General features: G+C 44.7%; 2 protein-coding genes across 2 annotated transcripts; one reads left to right on the top strand and one right to left on the bottom strand.

The window, feature by feature from the left end:
• Positions 1-669: 669 nt before the first annotated feature.
• snx3 (sorting nexin 3) lies at positions 670-12,366 on the top strand. Its single transcript, XM_076013634.1, has 4 exons — positions 670-875; positions 8,494-8,589; positions 8,744-8,868; positions 11,502-12,366. Exons 1-4 carry the CDS (start codon positions 714-716, stop codon positions 11,605-11,607), a joined length of 489 nt encoding a protein of 162 aa, XP_075869749.1. The 5' UTR covers positions 670-713; the 3' UTR covers positions 11,608-12,366.
• Positions 12,367-13,249: 883 nt separating this feature from the next.
• On the bottom strand, positions 13,250-20,880 carry nr2e1 (nuclear receptor subfamily 2, group E, member 1). The gene is made up of 9 exons (XM_076013588.1): positions 20,758-20,880; positions 17,889-18,034; positions 17,081-17,168; positions 16,643-16,878; positions 16,099-16,245; positions 15,870-15,966; positions 15,618-15,767; positions 14,595-14,700; positions 13,250-14,319 (listed from the first exon to the last, which is right to left on the bottom strand). The coding sequence occupies exons 1-9, from the start codon at positions 20,816-20,818 to the stop codon at positions 14,157-14,159; spliced, it is 1,194 nt and encodes a 397-aa protein (XP_075869703.1). The 5' UTR covers positions 20,819-20,880; the 3' UTR covers positions 13,250-14,156.
• Positions 20,881-21,557: the final 677 nt, after the last annotated feature.

Raw genomic sequence — 21,557 nt, 5'->3', positions numbered from 1 at the left:
CAATAGTAATATTGTATTAACAATATAATGACTGCATTAATGCCTCTCTTATCAGCTTGTCATTGGATTTTATTTTTATTTTTTTATTTTATTTTATTTTTAATAGTTCGGTTTGTATTTGTTTGCATGACAACATGCAACGTCCTGTTGTTTTTATTCACCTTTCGGAATAGTTTCTGTTCTTGTTTAGCGTAAAGACTAGTTAAACCTTTAAATATATTATTTGCGGTTACTCTCCCGTGTACGCTTTCATTCACCTCAGATATGCAATTTCATGTCATTGTTTCTATTATTATAATGACTATTTGGTTAACTCAAGTCATGGATACGTTGGATTGTAAACAAATCGAACGGCAGGTGGCCGAGAAGGGTCAGCGAGTGGTGTCAGCTGAACCTCAGCTGATCGGAAGAGACTTCTGAAGTTAGCCTTCGTGAATACAAAACCAATACCGGAACTCGCTAAAATTTCCTTCAACATAAATCCTTTAATGATGTTTCTGACAACAGAGTGACGGATGAAAGCAATCGTTGAAATGTATAAGACAATTTCGTGTCGCAAAAAATGCTCGAAGATGCGCATTTTTCTAGATCGTTTAATCACACCGACGCACCACTTACCAGTTGCTTTATTTTGAAGTGCACAAAAGCAACGTTCATGTTTGCGTTCAAGGCAACTTGATGCCATCGTTTGCTGCCAGAAGGACAGGAAAGAAATGGATAACACCATAGCTGATACACGAAGGCTTTTTACTAAGCCTCAGAACCTAAATGACGCTTATGGACCACCCAGTAATTTTCTAGAGATTGATGTAAGCAACCCTGAAACCATCGGGGTCGGCAGGGGCAGATTTACAACGTATGAAGTCAAACTGAAGGTGAGCCAGTAAGAACAAGTGCTAAAGACGTTAGCGTTTAAGCTAGCCCAACTTAAGATGTGACGCGCTCGTTGTAGCTAAAGAAAGTTTTGACTTCTTGACAACTCTGTCACTGTTGCCAGAGGCTTACAGTTTACCAGGATCCGTATTTATGTTATCGTGTGACTGGTTGTTTTTTAAATGGCGACGCTTTTGGCAACACCATTTAGCCATCCAAGCTAGCTGGCTAGTAAAGATCGTCCACAGCAGCTAGCACTGCTTTGCAATGCGACAGTAAAACTCACATTACGTGTAACGCTAGTTGATGACGCAGCGTTTAAAGTCAAGCAGGTAAACCATATACATGATAATTATGAAGCTCTCGGACAACATTTCACGTGATGATCAGTAAAGGAGGGATGAGCGGTTGGCTGCTGTTACTTTGCGAAAAGCCCCTTAAGTAAATGTTTACTCAATGAATTTTCTCCCACTGTCTGTTTATCCGCTGTTCAATTACAAGCCTGTGTTGCAAGATTGAAAACGAGAGTGACATTAAAAAAAAAAAAAAAAGATCATTAGTGAGGCGAATCGTGCTGTATCTTAAGACGTCAATAGTAACAGTGCCTATCAGTTTAAAAACCCGATAGCCACACCTCATTTTCCAACCGTAAATTTCAAGCAACAGCAGTGGTAACAACTAACGTCTTAACACGATGATAGCCTTGGCTTGTACTGTCTCCTCTCTAGTACCTTAATCTCATATATAATCACAATGCAGTCTGTGTGTCTGTGTACATCTTTATTTTATTTATCATTATGTTTAATTATGAGCTATAAGTTTACAATGTTGTGATTTTGTATTAAAAAAAATGAATGTTTAGATGTCGTGGAGCCAAAGCCCAGTACAGTCAGCACATTGGCATCTCTTGAACTGTGGACAGGATACACACGCCGCCCATTCCTCTCCAGCTGTCTCCCCCACAACACACTTCCTTCCCTTTTCTGTACTCAAGGTTAACTAGAGCTAAAAAAAAAAAGAATTAATGCAAATTTAAAAACAAAAAAAATAGTTTCTTCAATCATCAAAAAATGTGATTTGGAAAAATCATTTTGAAAAAAAATGTTTTCGAGAAAGAACGCTGGAGACATTTAAGATCATCGAATCAAACCTATCAACAATTGACTTTGGTTCAGGAAATACGTCAAAATGTGGCATTGAGCAATCTGTGAGGAAACAGTTCAGATATTGCAAAATGTGTTCTGTTTTGCACACACACACACACACACATGCACAGTGAACAATAGAGAGCTCTTAAATCACCTACCAAAATCAGCATTTTAAGCCACTTTTGAACAGTTTGAGTTTTGGCAGTGACAGAGATGATTCCAAGGTGGTTGGGGCAAACAATAGTCACAAGGTCTTTTTTTGGAATTTGCACAAGGTATTGTCTATACTAAATCAGTGCAGAAGCTATGGTACGTTTGTAAAGAGTTCCTGGACTCACATTTTAACTGTTCTTAACTGAAAAAAATAAATGACCCAGATTTAATTATATATTAGTTAAAAGTTGCTGTAGTTCTGCTTTATATGAACGATTTTCAATTCTGTCCTCACCATTGGGCAGAAAAGGAAAGTTGTAATATTCCTTTTCAGAGTAGACATTTATTCATTTTTCATAATGATTCACTCGTCTTACGTTTTATCACATTTGTCAAAACATGTCGCTTTGCATTGATTGAGCCATTCAGCCGCTCTCTAAGTTTTAATGCAAAGCCTTTATTTGGAAGCTGAAATTGTTTGGAGTCACCAGGCCCCTTTGATTGCCTCATCACTCTCTCTCTCTCTCTCTCTCTCTCTCTAAATTGTCATTACAGTTGAATGACACCCCTGTAGTTAGCAGTCTGAAGTTTTTTTTTTGTTTTGTTTTGTTTTTTTTAGATTGGTGAGCAGCCCACTAGTGTTTATAGTTTCCATTTATCTTAAAGAACTGGGCCGGGGGACGAGAGGCAGTCTTCAGACATTAGTGTCGAGTATAAGGCTACTGTACTTGATTAGCGTGTAATAATTAGCATATGCGTGTAATCAGCATTATTGTGCACCTCCGAGCCCTGTGTGACCCTGCTTTGCATAAGACCACAGAATAAGTGGCGCATCCCTCACTTCTCAACAAATGCGGTGTCAACCTTGCTTTGCTTCTCTCCTCCTTTCTTCAGCTTTCTTTGGAGGCATTTTCCTCCATCACCGGTGCATTAAGAGCGTTAGCCACAGTGCCTCGTCCCGGAATGCGCAGCTTTTGATTTGCTTTTTTTCCCCCCCCCGGTCTCTGTCTTTGGCGTAATATTTAAAGAATTTCTTTTTTTTTTCTTTTTTTTTTGTGTCTGGTCCGGCTATACGGTTTCTGTTTCTCTCTCGTTCCTGTGTGTCCTGTTCTCACTGCTGTTCCGCTATCCATCCAAAATTGAGAAAGCCCTTGTGGTTGCACTGAGAGAGTCTGCCCTAATCCCCTCATTGAGAGAAGAATGAAACAGGCCAGGGTGAGGGGGTGCTGGAGCGTTTATTCCCCATCCTTACCCCCCATCCCTGGGAGGGCAGAAAGCCACCCCCTCACCCGCCTTCACCCCGTCACCCACTTATCCCATATCGCTCCCAGCTGTGTGCAGTCATTATATGTGGGAGCGGACCGTGGAGTTCCAACGACACCACGGCGTAGACGGCAATTAACCGTTTGCTGTTAAGCGGCAGGTCAGGGCCTCGGCCCTTTCATATCGACTCCCAAACTTTCGGTAGTTGGTGGTTATTTGCAAACTTTTCTGCAAAACCTTGAAAATAGATTTATTTTCATTTTTGGAAGTCAGCTGGTCGCAGTGGCTGCGGGGACGGGTTACACAGTCACTTGTTCACAAGCAGGAATGCATTGTGCGCCTTAAAGCAATGGGATCAATCTCCGTCTTTCAGTCAGGTTTTTAAAGAGGTGGAAGCTCAGCGCTGAAAGGAGCCGGATATCTCATTTTGCCTGAGCAGACTTGTAATGTCCAGGGTCGTGTTGAAACAATGGCCTTTTGTTGTCGCCCAAATCCATTTGATTTAAGTGCAGATTCTGTAATGGCTTATAAACCCGCAGTATTCTGGGAAGTTCAGTCTTTTCTATGGAGAGCTTGTGCAGCCTACTATCTTTATCTGTCATATCGCAGTAATATATTTTCTGGGGTATTTCTTTCTTTGCTCGATGCTTGTTTCAAGAAGTTCATCTTGAGCCCCAGCAAACTGAGGGTTGAAGCTGGTGTGTGTGTGAGAGAGAGAGAGAGTGGGAGGGCTCAGTGCTGGCCATTATCAAATGCCTTGTCTTAAGTTGTTTCTCATCTCATCTGGCGAGCACATTCAGGGAACAAACTTTGGGATCTCACTTTGTTTATGGATAGGAGGAGATAAAAGGCCTCTTATGGCTCTGTCGCCTCCCCTCCTCTTCTCCGCTCCCATAGCTTCCCCTTCTCTCTTTCTTTCTCCTCTCCATTTGGGCAGTTGGGGCGGGGGCCTTTTGGTCATTAATAAAATGGGGAGAGATGGGGAGCGGGTGTGCAGGTGGGGAGGCAGAAGAGCGGGGGGAGGGGCGGGCGCTTGTCAGGCACAGTCAAGTGTAATCCAAAGTCTACAGCATCCTCTTCGACAACTATTTTAATGGAAATGGGGAACATATTGTATCAAGGCTACCATATCCTACTTGAAATGACAGTATCAAAAGTGGGAGTTGAAACTATGGCAACAAAGCAGCTTTTTGCCAGCTCGCCGAGTCGGAGAGAGGCTAGGCTGTCAGATCGCGAAGGGCCAGCGAGCGAGAGGAGTGTGAGAGTACACGGGAGAGGCGAGAGCAGAAGACCTGCAGCCCCCGACTCTTTTGTTCCCAGCCTTCTCTTCCCCCCATTTTGGAATATGATGCAATGAGATGGTATTATGCTGCCATTTTTTTTTTCATGGCACCGGTCTAAAAAGAAGCCTGTATAGAAGGGGTGGGAAAAGGGGACACGGGGAGGTTTAGGATGCGCGCTCTCAAACTTGACTTAATCCATCCTGCTAAAAGCTAATGCACGGTGGCCTTGAACTAGTCTCTCAGGAGATGCGTGATCTTTGTCCTCTCCCTCTCCCTCTCGCGCTGTCTCGCTGTTTTTAAGGGTCCTGCCTCTTTTCAGCCCATTTTCAATGAGCCCGCGCCATTGTGTCTCAGACATTATGAATCACATGCTCCTCCTATGGAGCGTGGATTGTGCTTTACCCGCTCGTAATGGAAAGGGAAGCAAGGAAGGGTCTACTTTGAAGACAGTACATTTAGCTTTTTGCTCCGTTTTTCCTTTTTTTTCTTTTTCTTTTTCTTTTTTTTGCCAAGATACACCCACTTCCTCTTTCCATACCTGCTCTAATAATATACAATCCCATTTCAGTGTGTTTGGTCGACTTTTGCATGTTTTCCTGTTTCGCTCGGTACCTTGTTAGCTTGCTTCAGTTTGTCATATGCCGACGTTTCCGCGTTTTAAACAGCAATAGAGTCAGTGGGCCTTCTTGCACATTTAAAAAGGAAATGCAACGCACTGGCTTGGTCCCATGTCCCAATCACTGCAGGGGCCAGTAAGTTGAGACACCCGGGGCCCTAACCTCTAACCAGCCGTGAAGAGAACAGAGGCCGGTTTTGGGGGGGAAACCTGATCTTTGACTCGTGGAACTCTCACGCACCTCCTCCTTCTGTGTTGGTGTTTTTGCGGGGAGAGTGAGAACTCTCATTTTTCACTTCTGTCCTTTTTGTCCCTCCCCGTGTCCCGCAAGACCGAGCTCTTAATCACAGGGTTCGGAAGAAGGCAAAGGAAGACTGAAAGGCCAGGTGACTTCCTCTCCTTTTGCTCTCACCTTTAGCGTCATTGTTGTCCGGGCTCGGCTTTTGTGCGCACCAACACGCTCAAATTCTTTGGACTATTATATTTACATCGTCGGGCCTCTGTGACCGGCCCAAATCTTTCTTTGGACTTAACACCTGCGCACGCACAGCTCAGGCACGTCAGTGTGTGCCAGCGCGTGGTTAAGTGTTTTCAGCGCGCACATGATGGGATTAGAGTCACGGCGGTGGCAGATTACCTGTAACTGTGATCTGTTGTGGTGGGGGATTAACTTTGCGGCGCTCCACGCTGTGAGGTAGCATGACGCAGCGGGGACAGAGGCAAGTTTATGCCGGAGCACCGCCGCGATAAAGCGACGGTAATCCACTTCTTCTGTGACCCTGGGGCGGAGAGGGAGGAGCGCGGGCCCGAGTGACGACTTCACCTGGGGGAGAACTCGGAGGAAGCGGACAGGGAAAGGAGGTTTTCAGACTGCAAGGGTCAAATGATATAGCCGTGGTGAAAAAGAGGCCTGAGCTCGGGAAGGCATTTATTACTGCTACTGTCATCTTCAACACGTCATTTGCCAAGACTCTAGGCTCCAATCCCAGGGGTTTGTGTTTTATTCACCGCCAACGGTCCTAACGGTCCTATATGAGCTCTTCTTTGGCTTCAATCATCGAATGTCTTCTTCCAATTTGCATGTAAAACAAATAAACTCCAATTGGTAGTCGGTATGTCTTAGTTTTCTGGGGTAAAACTTGACCCAAATTAGTGCCGGAACTGAACTGTTGGATTGTTGTGGACCAGTGTGCTCAGTGGTGTGGGGGTAGAGTGTCCGCCCTGAGACTGGTAGGCTGTGGGTTCAATCCCCAGCCGCGTTATACCAAAGACTGTAAAAATGGTACCCATTGCTTCCAACTTCCATTGCTTCAACTTGACCTCAAATCTTGCTGGAGATCTTTGACAGTGAGGACTGTGAGCTCGGCCGACCTTGGGGACACTCTCCCAACTTGAGACAATCGGAGCTTCGGCTAAACTGTTTTGCGAGGCCTAATATGAGTCCTTGGCCTGCATTCTCTCTTAATGACAACCCGCAATGTTGTGCGATTAAGACCGATGCGCCGCTCCTCGACTCCCGGACTCACCGACCTTTCACCAAATGAATTTGCCGTCCTCCCTCCCATCCTTGGCGCGATCCATAATTTTGGGCAAAGTCGAGGGGAGAAAACAACCCCCCCCGCCCCCCCCCCCGCCTCCATTCAAACACCCTCGGAGGAGTCTCAAGGGCGGAAAATCAGACTAATTATGACAGAGCGGGGGAATAAAGAGGGGAAGGGCGGAAACGGAGAGAGTACTCCCGCTCTCTCCCGCTACCAGCGCCGCACCAACCTGATGAAGAACCCTGACTTCTCCAGTTTCTTGGCATCGCAACCCGGAAGCACCTCCCTTATTTATTTTCTGCGTGTGCATTTTACTCACCCACCTAACCCCCCAAACCCCACCCCCGCTTTAGTTAACTCCAGCCGCGGCCGAGCACAGCCGCAGCTGCCTTGCTCCATCGATCAGTCCCTCCGCCGCCGCATTCACTCGCCGCGCCCACTTGCTCGATGGCTGGGCTCTTGTGATTTCCCCCCCTCCCTCCCCGTGAATTCTGACCTTCCGTGAATGGGGCCCCGCCAATGAAATGCTCATTCAGCTCCCTCCTTGTTTGAACGTTGCCATGGGATGGCCATGCGCCGTCAAGACGAGTGAAGAGCTTTGGCATTGTGCTATAGTGTGCTGTTTGCTCGATGTTCGCCGTCAATGTCGAAACATCCCCCCCACGTACTCCCGCCCCCTTTTTTTTAATATGGGATTCGCTCTCGAGTGCCCGTCGGCGGCGAGTTACAATTACACTCGCACGAGCACGCGCGCCCACAAAGGGCGATGGAGAAACGCGGACAGACAGACCTTGGTGAGCAAAACATTAAGTGAACTTTTTCTTCTTCTTCTTTTTTTTCTTTCCATCCCCCACTCCTTGCCTGGAGGCCATTTTTTTATATTTTTCCTTTTCAGTTGGGGTAAAATTGAAGGAGGCTTTGTCTTCCTGGTCTTTTCTTCCCTCCTCTTTCTCTTCAGAGTACAGGAGTAGATAACACTTGGCCATGCCAGCTGCGGTAAACTTTCACTCCGCCTTTTTTTTTTTGTCCCTCGTCCCACGGCTTTACCTACGCTACATAGCCGCCGCTTAAACATCAGAGTTTTTCACTTGCTATAGAGTTGAACTTGAAACCTTGATTTCAAACCGTACCCTGCTTTTTCTGTGCCAACAGGGAGTCGGGGATGCGAGCATTCTGGAAACCGGCGCTTCGTGAATCAAAAGCCACGTTCAGACTGCCAGCCAGAATCCGATTTTTAGCCCATCCAGATTGAAACAGGATGGCTCTTTTGTAGTCTGAACAGTCACAAATCACATGAAATACGATTTTTGTAAAACGGATCGAAGCCACCTTCGGGAGGTAGTTTCAAATGGCATTTGGATAGATGCGTCTCAGTCTGAACAGCTCCAAACGCACCAATTGGTTTTGACTGTCTACACGCGCCGGACGACGCCTCCGCTCCGACGTCTTTGCGACGGCAACCTGTCAAATGGGTCAATAATGTCGCCAAGTGTGAACAGAGCCAGATCCCATTTGGACACTTGGATTTGAGAAGGAATCGGATGTGAATCACATTCGCCTGCAGTCTGAACGCAGCCAAAATATCGCGTGACTCTTTTTTTTGCATGTGCCCACAGACCAACCTGCCCATCTTCAAGCTGAAGGAGTCGTCAGTACGGAGGCGCTACAGCGACTTTGAGTGGCTCAGAGGGGAGCTGGAAAGGGAAAGTAAGGTGAGGTTCAAGCCTACTGTTCCAGGCCCCCGCCGTGATTAATCCAAGATTAATAATTCACCAAAACGCAAAGTTCCAGAGTTTTCTTGCCAAGCCAGTATCACTGAACGACTAATCCATTTTGCTGTCTGATTATTTTCCTCCCCCGCTGCAGGTGGTGGTCCCGCCCCTACCCGGAAAAGCTCTGTTCCGGCAGCTCCCCTTCCGAGGCGATGAAGGGATATTTGATGATGAGTTCATAGAGGAGCGGAGAAAGGGTCTGGAACAGTTTCTAAACAAGTAAGCTTTTTTTTTTTTACCGAAGAAACCTCTCCAAATTCTCCAATTTGCAAATCTTTCTTTCATTTCTGTGCAGTCAAAGTGCGCAGGGTTTATTTTTAATCATTTCTCACCGGCCGTGAAACTCTGCACAAAATAAAGTGGATTTAACTTCATCACTTCCCCAGTTTTCTCCGTCTCGCAATTAGCTCGCGGAAGACGAGGAACGGCGAAGAGGGACTCAAGTTGTGCAGCCCCCTTAACATAATTCTTTTTCCCACATTTGTTGTACTGTTGATGTGTAATTTATGGTAATTGCCGCTCAAATTACAGCGCCTGCTTCTGTGGGATGGTATGTGCACCCCTGTGTATTTTTGATCCCGCGCGTCTCAGTTTCTCAGCTGCCGAACAATAAAAGCTACCAGTGCGATTGTAATTATTTGCTTTGATTGCAGTCTTTGGCCATTATCTCTGTTTCATGTGCAAATGTGTCAATGTTTCCTGTCGGACTATTAAGTGCGCAACGATAGTCAAAAAAAAAGAAAATTAAAGTCCATAAATTTTTTTTAATTTTATTTTTCTTGTTAAAAGAAGAGGATAAGAATGTATCAGTAATTAAGAGTCTTCTTCCTTGTTTCTTATGAGAGAAAGAGCGCTGTTGATCATATCATTATTCCGACTCGACACCAGCCGCCGATGCGGCCGGCATTGTTGAGTCTGTGATTGGAGGCATTGTGAAGAGATCTTTTGGAAAACGGTAAACTTAATTGTCCCCACGAGACAAGTGAGAGGGAAGAGAAGAGATAACCGTCACTTTTTAATCAGGCTAGTCAAATATAATTTGTACTCAAAAAAAAAAAAAAAAAAGGGAAAAATGAAGCGTTTCCATCTCCACTCGAGAAAGCGAACGAGGCCTTGAGGCTTGAACATCCGTGTACTCAATGTCAAGAGTCCTACAACCCATTAGGGGGGTTTGATCGTCAGGGGCGAGCCTGATCTCTCCCGCCGTAACCCTGGTGCATCATTTTGCCGATGCCTTTTTCCGGGCGGTTCAACCTCCCACCCCCATCCCCACCCCCGACCAAAAAAAAAAAAAAAAATGTTTGCGATCGAAACGCATTGTTGTCGTGGAGATTGCTCGGAGAAATTCAATTAAAAAATACGGAATGTCTTGGGGTCACAGGTGCACTCGCTTGTTTGCTCATGTTCCTTCTTTCTTTTTCTTTTTTTCTTTGGTCATCCGAAGACAGTCGGCGAAATTCAGTTTCAGAGTGGCTTTAACGAGGCGGGGGCGCAGTCACAAATGGAGATTTGTGTAACTCGCAACGAGGTGCACGCCGGGATTGAGTCATGCCACGGGATGAACCTTACTTAAAGGCCACCTGTTATACCGTATTATTATGGCACTCGGTTTTTCATACAGATCTCTCGTGGGGCCGCTTTGCGTGATTCATAATCCAAACAAGCGCTGCTGCAAATTTTGGCCTCTTTTCACCCTTTTTGCAGAAACGCCAAGTTTTGGATACCTGCTTTAATAAAAAGTATGATTGTTCAACCTACCACTTGTTTAATAAAGGGGTCAAAAACAAGGTGCCAGAGGGCAGAACAGACTCGCGACTGGATGTGTTGTCACTAATCTTAAGGGGTTTTTTTTTAATTAAAAGAAAAATGCACATGCACTCTGAAAAGTGGCACAAAGGAGCAGATGGATGGAGTGTTTTGATGACCCAGCTCATCGGAGGAAAAAAATACATCATTGGATAATGAACGAAAATGTTACAACAAAATACGTGCCTTGAAAGCCGTATGATATTTAGCTCTTTATTGAAATGACTCTTAAACTACTGAGAAAAATTTATGAAATGCAGCTACTTACTTACTGTTGATATAATTTCTTTTAGTTTTGTCGGCCGCATATGGCCCTCGGGCCGTAGTTTGCCCATGCTTGTTACAGATGCTTTAAAAGAGTGAGAAAGAAATCGCGTGCGATACCAGAGACCCAGCAGTCCCTCCGTGCTCACTAGCTGTGTTTCCATTAACCCTAGAATTGCGCAAAACCTAAGTATCGCAATAAAAAAAATAAAAAAAACGGTAATGGAAACACTTAAACTTCGAAAAAGCTTTCAAATATCGCTAAAAGGTTTTTACACTCATGAGGTGGTTTTTCAGACTGCTCGGTATGGAGACATATCGCAAAAGTGTCACGGAAACAGTTTTTCCGCATTTATACGTCAGCAGATGTGATGCACGGGGTCACGTGACCAGTTCACTTCAAGTGAAAATGGCACGTTATGTTTGGACGGAGATGGACACAAAATATTTTTTACGAGTAATCAAACGATAGATACGAAAAGATATGACAACAAGTAACATCGAAATGCAGACTTATCCCAAAATGTTCTGTACCTCCATCCTCCTGAAGGTGGGGACGAGATCTTTACGAGAATTCCGGCTTGTGCGCTTCGCACCATTCAATGGAAACGCCTGCAAATCGCAATCGCACTTTGTCTAAAATTTTAGAAATATTGCTTTTATTTTGCAAAAAAAAACTAACTGCAATGGAAACGCAGCTATTGTCTCCTAGCCGTCGTGCTCGTCGCCGTGAGTCTCTTTTCACCACTTTGTCCTCCTCCCCTCCCACCCTGTGTTTCCAGAGTGGCCGGCCACCCCCTGGCCCAGAACGAACGATGCCTGCACATGTTCCTCCAGGACGAGCATGTGGACAAGGCCTACACCCCATCCAAAATCAGACAAGCCTGAGACCCCCGGGGACGGGGGGTGGGGGGCGGGGGGGGGTGCACGCTCGGCCCAGGCCCACCTCAACAACCCAAAGCTCTTCTTCACTTGTTCCAGGTTTCTCTCAGACAATAAACATTTCAACAAAGACACCCCCTCCTCGCACCTCCCCCGACCCCCCTCCCCCCATGAGAGTAATGCCGCTCGCTCTTTTCAAAGTGACCCTGATTGTCTCGATTCTTCAGCACACGTGGTCGAAATTAATTTATCGTAATTTCTCTCGGGGGTTTTTTTTCCAGAGATGCCACTAATACGCGTATGTTATGTATTTATCATTTACCTACGTCTTGAATATATTCATTTATATAGTAGTATTGAGTAAGTCTTTAATGTATGCAGAGCTCTCATAAAGCCCCCCCCCCCCCCTTCCACAGCATTTTTCCAAATATGTATCCAGTACTGGCATGTTTTGCTCACCTTCACTAGAACTCACACATATTATATATTTGATGAGCCTTGACTTTAAAATGACACCAAGATGATCGTGTTTCCAAACGAGGGATGTATGTGAGTGTGTGTGTATATGTGTGTGTGTCCACCAGCGCCTGCCGAGTTATCACAGTGATTTTCTAGTAAGACAGAAGAAGTAACCAGGGGTGGGGGAGTGCAGTATTTCTACTGGCTATATGCATTTTGAGATTTGTATACTGCTGTGCCATTTTTGTTTATTTTGAAGATTTTCCAATAAAAAAAAAAGAGAAATGTCTCCATGTACCAACTGTATCTGATGTTTCTTTTTTGTATTATTCCCTTTCCTCATTTCTCTCCTTTAATACAATGTGTGTTCCTAATAGGCCATTTGGCAAATCAGAGTTTGTTTACACAGCCTTCTGTTTTATTCAGAGTAGAATAGGCTACGGCCTCAAAAGCAAAAACGTATCAATGTATGAGCATATGGTCCATGTTTTAGTATTGTTCATATTTAAATCCTCACTTGAAATAAAAGCATATCTGAAAGTGATTGTCCAGAAAAAGATAAGCTGCTGTCAAAGGTTCCATAATAGGTTAAATCTTCTTGCCTTTCCAATAATATAGACCGACTCCTGAATTTTTAGACTCGAACATAAAACGTATTCTATTGGGATCTAGGGATGTTAACAATTAATCGATTATCGATTAATTGTCGATTAAGAATTTAATCGATTAAATTAAATTACTCGCAATTAATTGATTTTTTTTATTTCCGCAGGGCTTTTTTTTTTTTTTTTTTTAATGTTGTGATGTGTACCAGTATACCTAGACCAGGTTACTTTTAGACAACTTTAAAAAAACAAAAAACAAAAAAAAGTTGAAATGTGACCCATCAGAAGTCAACTTAAAGTCAGAGGATAGATGTTTAGGGTGTTTTCACTGTTCTCTGATGTAAAAAATAGATCACATTGGACCTTCAACATTATTTAAGGGTTAAATAATGTGTTCCTTACACATTTTTCATTTTGATATTTAGGTTCTCAGGAAAAATAGCTGCTTATCGATTAATCGTTAATCGATCGATAAGGTCAATCAACTAACGATTAATCGTTAAGTTGCATCCCTATTGGGTTTTTATTAATTTTTTCATTTCCCACAATGTAAATGAAGAAATAAATCTGCACTCTGCAACTGCCACCTTTACGTTGAATTTATTTTAAAGACAGATCAGGTCGATGCCTTTTTTTATTCTCTCAGTAACAACTCTAAATAGTTATAGCTCCAAATATTTACAACAGAATTGAGAAGATCACGGGCCACGCACACACACGCACACATTCACACACACGCACACAAACAAACAAAAAAAACATTTCCAAGTGCTGAATATTATTTCATCCAGTGTTAGTGTCTAACTTCACAAGTCGACCTAAACGTTTGAACGCTGTGCCGGGCACAAATTGAACGGCGGCCGCGAAGCCGCACCGAGTCCTTGGCAGCAGGGTCTTTGCGCTTCGTCTTCGTCACCCCTTCGTCCATGCGTTTGGTTTCAGCATTGGATGGAGGGACAGCAGTTCACGACCCCCTCCCCAACACTCCTGTTTCCTCATAAGGCGCGGGTCAACTTTATTTGGTTTCCTCCAGGTGAGATTGAACACAGCAATAAAACGGCTAAATTGGTTGTCAAGCTCATTGGTCTCGCAGACGCTCGGAAAAAAGAAAAGAAGGAAAAGAAAAGAAAAATCTTAATATATAACATTTCTTTGTCAGGCGTTACTTGGCGGGAGCTCTCGAGTGTCTTTTCAGCGCAAGTCTGTCGCCCCCACGCCAGAGGATGGAGCTGTTTTTTGTTTCGGTGTCACTCTGCGACTCTATGTTGGAAAGTTACAGGCTAATCTTAAACCTATAGAGCAACTGTTAACCGGCTATGTTGTGAGGGTTCTTGAGTCAGTCTTTGATTCAGCATGTCTCAAATTGTCCCGAAAGGTGAGACGGACAGCTGCAGAAGGGATTTGAACTTTCTGTTCTGGTTGAAGGTTCTGTTGAGGACCTGCTGGGGTGGGTTCTTGGTGCCTGTGTCGCTCGAGTATTCGCCTGGAGGCTCATATGTCGCTGGACTTGTACATGTCCGAGAGGAGCCTGGTGATGGGCACGTTGCCGATGGTCTTCTTGAAGAACACCTCCTCGATGGTGGACGGGCCCACCGAGCGGAGCGCCGGCAGCAGCAGGAGCAACTTGCCAAAGCGGCACGGCTGGGTCGGGTACCTGGAGGACACGAGAGGAGTGAGTCAAACGTCTCCATCTCCCCGGGGGTGTGTGAGGGGTTCCGCGCGCAGACTGTCTGTTTCCGTTGGCTTTTTCACATCTGCTCTCAAATAGCCACTAATTAAAACCTAATGTCGGTCTCCCGCACCTGCGCGCAATTACGGGGAGCTGCGGCAAGAGGCTCTGAAGCCTCATTAACTTTTGCAACGAATCGGACTAAATAGACGGCGCGGTTGGCTTGGCGGCAGATGGATAAACGGACTGGGCAACAGTACCTGGTGTGAATGTAGCTGTTGAGGGTGAGCTGCGCCTCGTCCTGGAGGGCGGCGATGGCGCTGGCGTTCCGGAAAGTCCTGATCTCGGTGTTGCCTTGCGTGGGAACTGCAGTGGAGGAATACATGGAGAAAGTTGGATTGAAAAAGACAAATACGACCGGAATGAACCTAATTTTCGAACCACTCCTCTTCTAAGAAAGACTGGTAGTTTGATGGTCCTGTGTCACGATCATCAGAAAAGGTCGTATTTAGTCGTTTGTCTGCAGCAGAAATGCTTTGGTTTTAGATTCCTGCTTAAACCAAAGCTTTGAATATAATAGAAACTTTATTGTCATTGTCAAGGTTGACAACAAAATCTAAGTGCCAACCATCGGTGCAGTAGAACATACTAAATAGACACTAAAAATAAGCAATGAAACAGAGTAATACAAGCAACAATAAAAAACATTCACCCAAACACTCCTTCACAAATACACATGCACTCCATCACCCCATAGTATATTGCACATTTCCATTATTGCACAGATTGTTGTTGTGTTGCAGAAAGGGAACACTGGGCGTTATCACATTTCAATATTGCACAGGTGAATTGTTCAGTGGAAGTTGTCGGTATTTTACTGGATCACAGCAGTCCGATAAAAACTGTTTTTTAGTCTACTGGTCTTGGATCGTCAGCTCAAATACAATGTGACCTCTCAGTATTTTCACTGCCATCTTGAGGCAGACCTATCTCCCCAATGTTTTAAAGGGGACAAAAGCAAGATGGCCAAATGGTACAAGCACCCTTGGTATAGGGCAGAGTTTAATCTCAGCAAAGTGTAATTTCTTCATGTTTTTTTGTTTTTGTTTGATCTTGAAACTTTATTCTCAACCAATTTTTTTGTGCAACTGTTTTGCATAATACAAAACTTTTCATGGGAAAGGGTTCAGGGTTGAAGAACGTGCATGAGAAATTCAATCAAAATATTTACGAAAAAAATTTGCTCAGATTAATTCAGTGGAATTCTGGCAACTCGTACTGACCGGCCTTGAATGTCACGATGCACTTCAAGCAGGCGAACTCCGTGGCGTCCAAGCGCATCTGCCTGAACCGGGTCACCACCTCCTGCAGCGCCTGGATCTCGGCCATGATCTTGGTCATCCGCTGGGACTCTGTGTTTTCGCTGTTCATTCCTGTGAAAAAATAAGGGGAGTGTCAGGCAGGCCGTCGCGTGACTTCAACTCGTCAGGGGGCTCGTCCACCATGGAGGTGGGGCCTCCCGTCTCGCTGCTCACCAGAAACGGCCAGGAGGGTGGTGGAGTCCACCGGGATGGCCCACTGGGCGATACCCAGAACAAACAGCTCTCTCCAGGCGTCCTCCAGGAGAATCAGCTGCAAAGAGTCAAACAAAGCGGCTTAAGCGTGGCATTTTAATTCAACCGCAAGTGCAAAAGCCACTAAAAATAGTGGTTTAACTTGACATCTGATGGTGTTATAGACAGAGTTGAGTCCCTGCAGCTGTACCTGGTCCGACAGGGGCAGGGTGGAGAAGGCGGGAACACTTTTGGCCCATTTGATGCTCATGAAGAGGAGACGCGCAGCAGACTCGCACACGGACTCCGTCGCCACCTCGTAGAGGTACATGGGAGTGCCGCTGACCTCATGAGGATACTGGAGGGACAAGCAAAAAAGAAAACTTTTGTTAAAAAAAATAAATCATTTTATTCGTTTGGTTCCTTACAAACACAGAGAGCAAATTCCAAGCACCCGGCTAAATTGAGTGAGCGGATTTACAGCGAGAAATCTTAACGGGCAGATTTGTTGCATTGAGTCGAGGCAAGAATTTCAACTTCTAACCCCGAGCAGGAAAGAAATAATAATCCTATAATAACATTTTTCAAGGCTATAATTTCCTCCACCCGAATATCAGAATCGATTCAGGGAGTTGTTTATTGAGACTTGGAAGCACAGTGGATTTTTTGTTGCTGTTGTTGTTGCTCACCAAAATGGAAAATAGAGAAGACCCCTTTAATGACACACAATAAAGAACGTCCCCCCCCTTGGTTACCTTCGGGGTGGGCTGCGCCAAGCCCACGATGGCCTGCCTCTCCGGCGTGGTGGCCACGCCGCTCATCTCCAGGTTGTGGGGCTCCAGCTGCGTGACGGTGGTGAAGAAGGGCGGGCCGGGCAGGGAGGATCCCGGGAAGTGCGTGGATGAGCCGTTGACCTCTTTGTGGCCCCGGAAATACAGCGCGACCTGCTTGCGGATGGTGGACGTGCGGGGGCCCCTCTCGTGTTGGACGGCTGCGTGGCGGGAAAACGTCGGAGCTGATCAGCAATTCAACAGGTGTTCTGGTTTTATTGGGATTTGTTTAGCAGAAAACCGGTGATGGGGGATTTTTGTTTAACATCAAATATTTGCAGCCACAAAATATATGGATTTATTGGTTTTTGCACATGACTGATGTGCGCATCCCCACGTGATACTTTAATGAAACCCATTTACCATCTTTATTCATGTTCACTTCCAGGCACTTTTTCAAACGGCACGCTCGGCACTGGTTTCTGTGAGTTTTGTCGACCGGACAACCACCCTGGAAAGACAGACGGACAGACAGACACAGAGGGTGAGATGGGTCAGACGCAGTTGTGTTCCTCTCAGCTTGAGCGACAAGGTTTTTCCTCTTATTATCTTGGTGGGAGGCCGCTCCAGGTGAAAGATCGGTCCTATTATTACCGTTGTGACGGAGCCGAACTCCCCTGCAGCTCCCTAGCAGGTTTCACTCGGTAGGATAAGTGTTTTATCCCCGCCCCGAGTCATCACATTAGATTGGATTACATGTGCACGGTGTTTAGAGCAGCACTTACTGGTGGGCGCATAACAAAATTACGCTCATCAAGGCGTCGACAACACCGCACCGAGGGAGGGAGAGAGAGAGGGGGGGGGTACGTACGCACCGTCAATTTGGTGGGGAGGGTCGACGGGGAGTTACGTAATTTGTTCCCGCTTCTTTAAAACAGACGTTTGTTTGTTTTGTTTTGTTTTTGTTTTTTTTGGTCGTAAGGCTACTTACGTGTTATTTTTAAGTCATGTAAAATAATGTTTGAATTTTTCTGCGAATGTTTGGTGTGTGTGCTCCGAAAAAAAGAAAAAAATACCGAGCGCCAAAAACGTAAAAACCATCTTAATTTTAAAACTAATTTAGCATTTCCGGTTGAACCTGATGTCCGGTTCAACGCAGTGTGTCAAATTAAAAATATAAATGAAAAAATAAAATAAAATAAATAAATAAAAAATTAGAAGGAGGCCTCACCTGAGAGCCGGATTTACAGACGTATGTTCGGTTCCTGCGGATGCTCCTTTTGAAGAATCCCGAGCAGCCGTCGCAGGCGTAAACACCGTAGTGTTTCCCTGAGCTGCGGTCGCCGCACACCTTGCATGGGATGTCCAGAATCCGACCTGAGCGAGGCCACAGTTTTCATTATTAGAGGAGGCGACACGTGACGTGCGTCGAACAAAAATGCCTGAGCAAAAATGATGACGATGACGTCTATTGTTGCATTTGGGTAAAACGTTGAAAGAAGCTACAGAAAAAGAAAAAAATCCTAGTTGAAAATCTCCTCACTTAAAAAACAACAACAACAACAACAACAACAAAAAACATTCTTATTATTAATAGTTCCTTTAACGTGTGCATTATAGACTGATGTTGACTGTACACAGTCTCGCAAATGACTTGTTTTTATGTTACTACGCGCTCGCAGACACCGCACAGCGCCGCGGGCGCCTCGGCCTCCACCGGTACCGGTCCATGGGAATTCACATGCGCGCATTTTCCAGAACAAAGTCCGGTGGGAAGCGTCATATCTGCGGCGTTCTAAGACAATGGGCCTGGTCCCGCACAATGGAGACATTAGGGGAAAGTGTTAACTTAATGATTTTCCCCCATTGAACCTCGTCTGACTGCCTGGATCTCGACAAGCTGCCAACTCCCCTTCATAATGGAACTCGACAGCTGCTTTATCCCGCAGGTCTATAGGCCCCAGGATTAGGGAGTGACACTGCACCATGAGAATAATACGCGCAAACTCAAATGAAGTGTATGTAAATCGAACTCAGTGTAGGATAAAAAAAAGTATAATTATTTTCCTTTGGGGCTGAAAATGTTGTTTTTGAATATGAATATATGGACGCATGTGATTCTGCCGTTTATCTTTATTTGATTTTTTTTTTTTTTTTTTTTTTTTTTTTTTAATTCTGGAGGGAAAAGCCGTCTTCGTAATCGCGCTGACGTTTTGCCACCTGCTCATTGATTCGCCAGTGACCCGTCAAAAAGGGTAGCATGGGAATAACCAGCGAGCACCGAAAACAATGACTTCAGGAGAAACTTGGATGGCTTCAATTGGCAGATTATGTAGAATCAGAAGGGCATGTCCATTTAACTCCTGGCCATTGTCGTGTAACTGCCATAAAATGGAGAGCGACAACTTTCCATGTTATACGGCCTGCTCCACTAATAACGTGCTTAGAGAGTTGGCCTGAGGAAAGTTCTGACGGAGCAACTGAGAAAAGCAGCAAACGCACCTGCCACTATGATTCATGAATTAAAATGAGTTATTATTATTATTTTTTTTTAAGTGTATCCTTTTTAATACAAAAAGTTTGACATTGCCACTAGTTTATCACGTGTGGCGAATAAAGGTCAGCCGCTCACTCAGACAAATGCAGAAAACGAGGAGCCCTTAAATTAAGGGCGATACACACTGCAACATTTTAACAAGATTAGCTGAAATGAACATCAAATTCTGAAAATGCCGAGGGTCAATTAAATAAAATGACACAATTTTGTTGTGAAAGGGGGAAATGTATTTAACTTCCCGCTGTGGGGGTCCAATTCGTCCCCTTTGTGTATACTAATTGCTTGGAGATATATGGCATATTCTATTAACGTAATCACCATCAGAACCCTGCTAAAAGAAAAAGAAAAAAAAAGGAGACAAAAAATCGTACTCGAGGGAGGACTGGAAATTGAATTTAGTGTGTGCAGGAAATGTCTGTGCTGACCACCCAACAAGAGGAGAATGGCACTGGTTGTTTTTGTAAACGCGTGAGGTTTGATTAAAAAAAAAAAAAAAATTAATTGCTGTTGGCAACCTAAGATTAGAATAGAGGTTAAAAATGAAAAAAATAGATAGTTTTGACATGAATGAGACATGCAGGGAAGATTCCAAAAAATGATCGAAAGACGCACGTTTATGTGAATATGAAGGAATGTTAACTTAAAGGATATATATTATTTTTAAACTGGTCGAGTTATGACTTTGCTTAAAAATCAAATCTGGAAATTAATTGGAAAGAAATACAAAAAAGTTGTTTGATTTCATTTTTTTTAAAAAAACGAAATCAATATGTTGGTTCCAGGCCCAAGTTTTATTTATTTATTTATTTGTAATTGAAAAGAAGCTCGCCGACGCAGGCGCGTGACAAGAAGGCCCACTTGAGATGTATTCATGTGTAAGATAACGTGATAATAATTAAAAAAAGAAATAATAAAATTAGCTCTTGTTCAAACAAATTTGCAATGAATAATTATCTCGCTATTTCATACATATCTCGCGGTACCCTTTTACGTGAAAGGCAACAAGTGGCATCACATTGGACCGAATGACGGGAGTGAAGACGGATCGTCAATCCAAGGCCCGTCCGCGCCGACAATTAAATTAACCACATGAATTTGTATGAAATTAGAAAAATCTTTATCGTTCAGACCACATAGTGATCTGTCCAATCCGGCAAGTCTATGTCCGGCACTCTCTCTCTCTCTGTATGTGTGTGTATGTGCGCGTTTGAGTCAGAGTGTGTGTGTGTGTGTGTGTGTGTGTGTGTGTGTGTGTGTGTGTGTGTGTGTGTGTGTGTGTGTGTGCTCGGCAAATTCTCCTTGCACACGGCAGACATAATCTCGCCGCTTTTTGATAAATTACCATTAAATCAAACGGTAAAAAAATGACTGGTACTAAGTCCCGGTGATGATGGGACGCCGCAACAGGTTGTTGTCACACTCCAGCCGCAGAAAGGCCTCCAGTTAAGTCATTTAAACCCTGATGCCACCGCAACGTTCCCAAGAGGAAGCTCGGCGAGGGGATATTAGGCGAGAGGGTGGAAGAAAACAACGCAACACTTACTTGATTTGACGGTGAGAATATCCAGACAGCCACTTGTTGAGCCGGTGGGTTTGCTCATCATGGATGCTATCTTGCTTGCGAGGGGGTGGGGGAAAATTATACAGGAGCCCCCCTTTTTATCGATCTTTTTTTTTTTTTTTTTTTTTTTTAATGAAAGCAGGGCAATCTGCAGAAGTTCACTTAAAGCCAACAGCGATGAAGTCGGCGAGTCCAATGTCCAGAGTTTCCTCCTCTCCAAGTTGGAAAAATCAATAGATAAATGCAACGTCTCCGATCTTGGACCTCAAGCTCAGAGCGGAGTTGTTGGGTTATTTTTTTGTTTTTTTGTTTTTAACGCATCGTACCTGGCAACCCTCGCCTTTGTTGAGCGGCGTTGCTGGGAAAGGGACTTGCGAACCTCCGGGGCAGCGAACAGCAGCCCTCCGGTCCTTGCGCGTAAAAGTTGGGGAGCTGAGAAGGAGGAGAAGAAAAAAAAACGGAGCTGGCTTGTGCGGAACCCAGTGTGTTCCAGACGGTTGGATGAAGAAAAGAAGATTCAAATTTCGGATATTCTGACAGGTGGAAAAAAAAAAAAAAAAAAAACCCGATCGGGGGATAGAAGAAGAAGAAGAAGAAAAAAGCCGGCGGAGCACGACGTGACTTTGTGGTGCGCCCTCCTCAAATAAGCCCTGCTAATATTTATGAGAAGTGTCAGGGAGGAGGCTGGAGGGAGGAGATCTCCACTTTACTTCATCCACTTGGCTTTCTACTCCGAAACTCGGGCCTGACGTCACGGGGCGCGCGAGCCACTGCGCGGCGGT

The sequence above is a fragment of the Nelusetta ayraudi genome, unplaced genomic scaffold (assembly GCF_046127955.1).
Source record: "Nelusetta ayraudi isolate G7.1 ecotype Tasmania unplaced genomic scaffold, CSIRO-AGI_Nayr_v1 ptg000151l, whole genome shotgun sequence".
Lineage (NCBI taxonomy): Eukaryota > Metazoa > Chordata > Actinopteri > Tetraodontiformes > Monacanthidae > Nelusetta > Nelusetta ayraudi.
Note: the sequence above shows the minus strand (reverse complement) of the source record. Positions and strands in the feature narration are given on the sequence as shown.

Coding starts and splice junctions, on each gene's coding strand:
- snx3 (XM_076013634.1), top strand. CDS start 714: ATGGATAACACCATAGCTGATACACGAAGGCTTTTTACTAAGCCTCAG. Junction 876..8,493: donor CGTATGAAGTCAAACTGAAG/GTGAGCCAGTAA, acceptor ATGTGCCCACAG/ACCAACCTGCCCATCTTCAA. Junction 8,590..8,743: donor AGCTGGAAAGGGAAAGTAAG/GTGAGGTTCAAG, acceptor CCCCCGCTGCAG/GTGGTGGTCCCGCCCCTACC.
- nr2e1 (XM_076013588.1), bottom strand. CDS start 20,818: ATGATGAGCAAACCCACCGGCTCAACAAGTGGCTGTCTGGATATTCTC. Junction 17,169..17,888: donor TCTGTAAATCCGGCTCTCAG/GTGAGGCCTCCT, acceptor CTGTCTTTCCAG/GGTGGTTGTCCGGTCGACAA. Junction 16,246..16,642: donor TGGCGCAGCCCACCCCGAAG/GTAACCAAGGGG, acceptor TTGTCCCTCCAG/TATCCTCATGAGGTCAGCGG.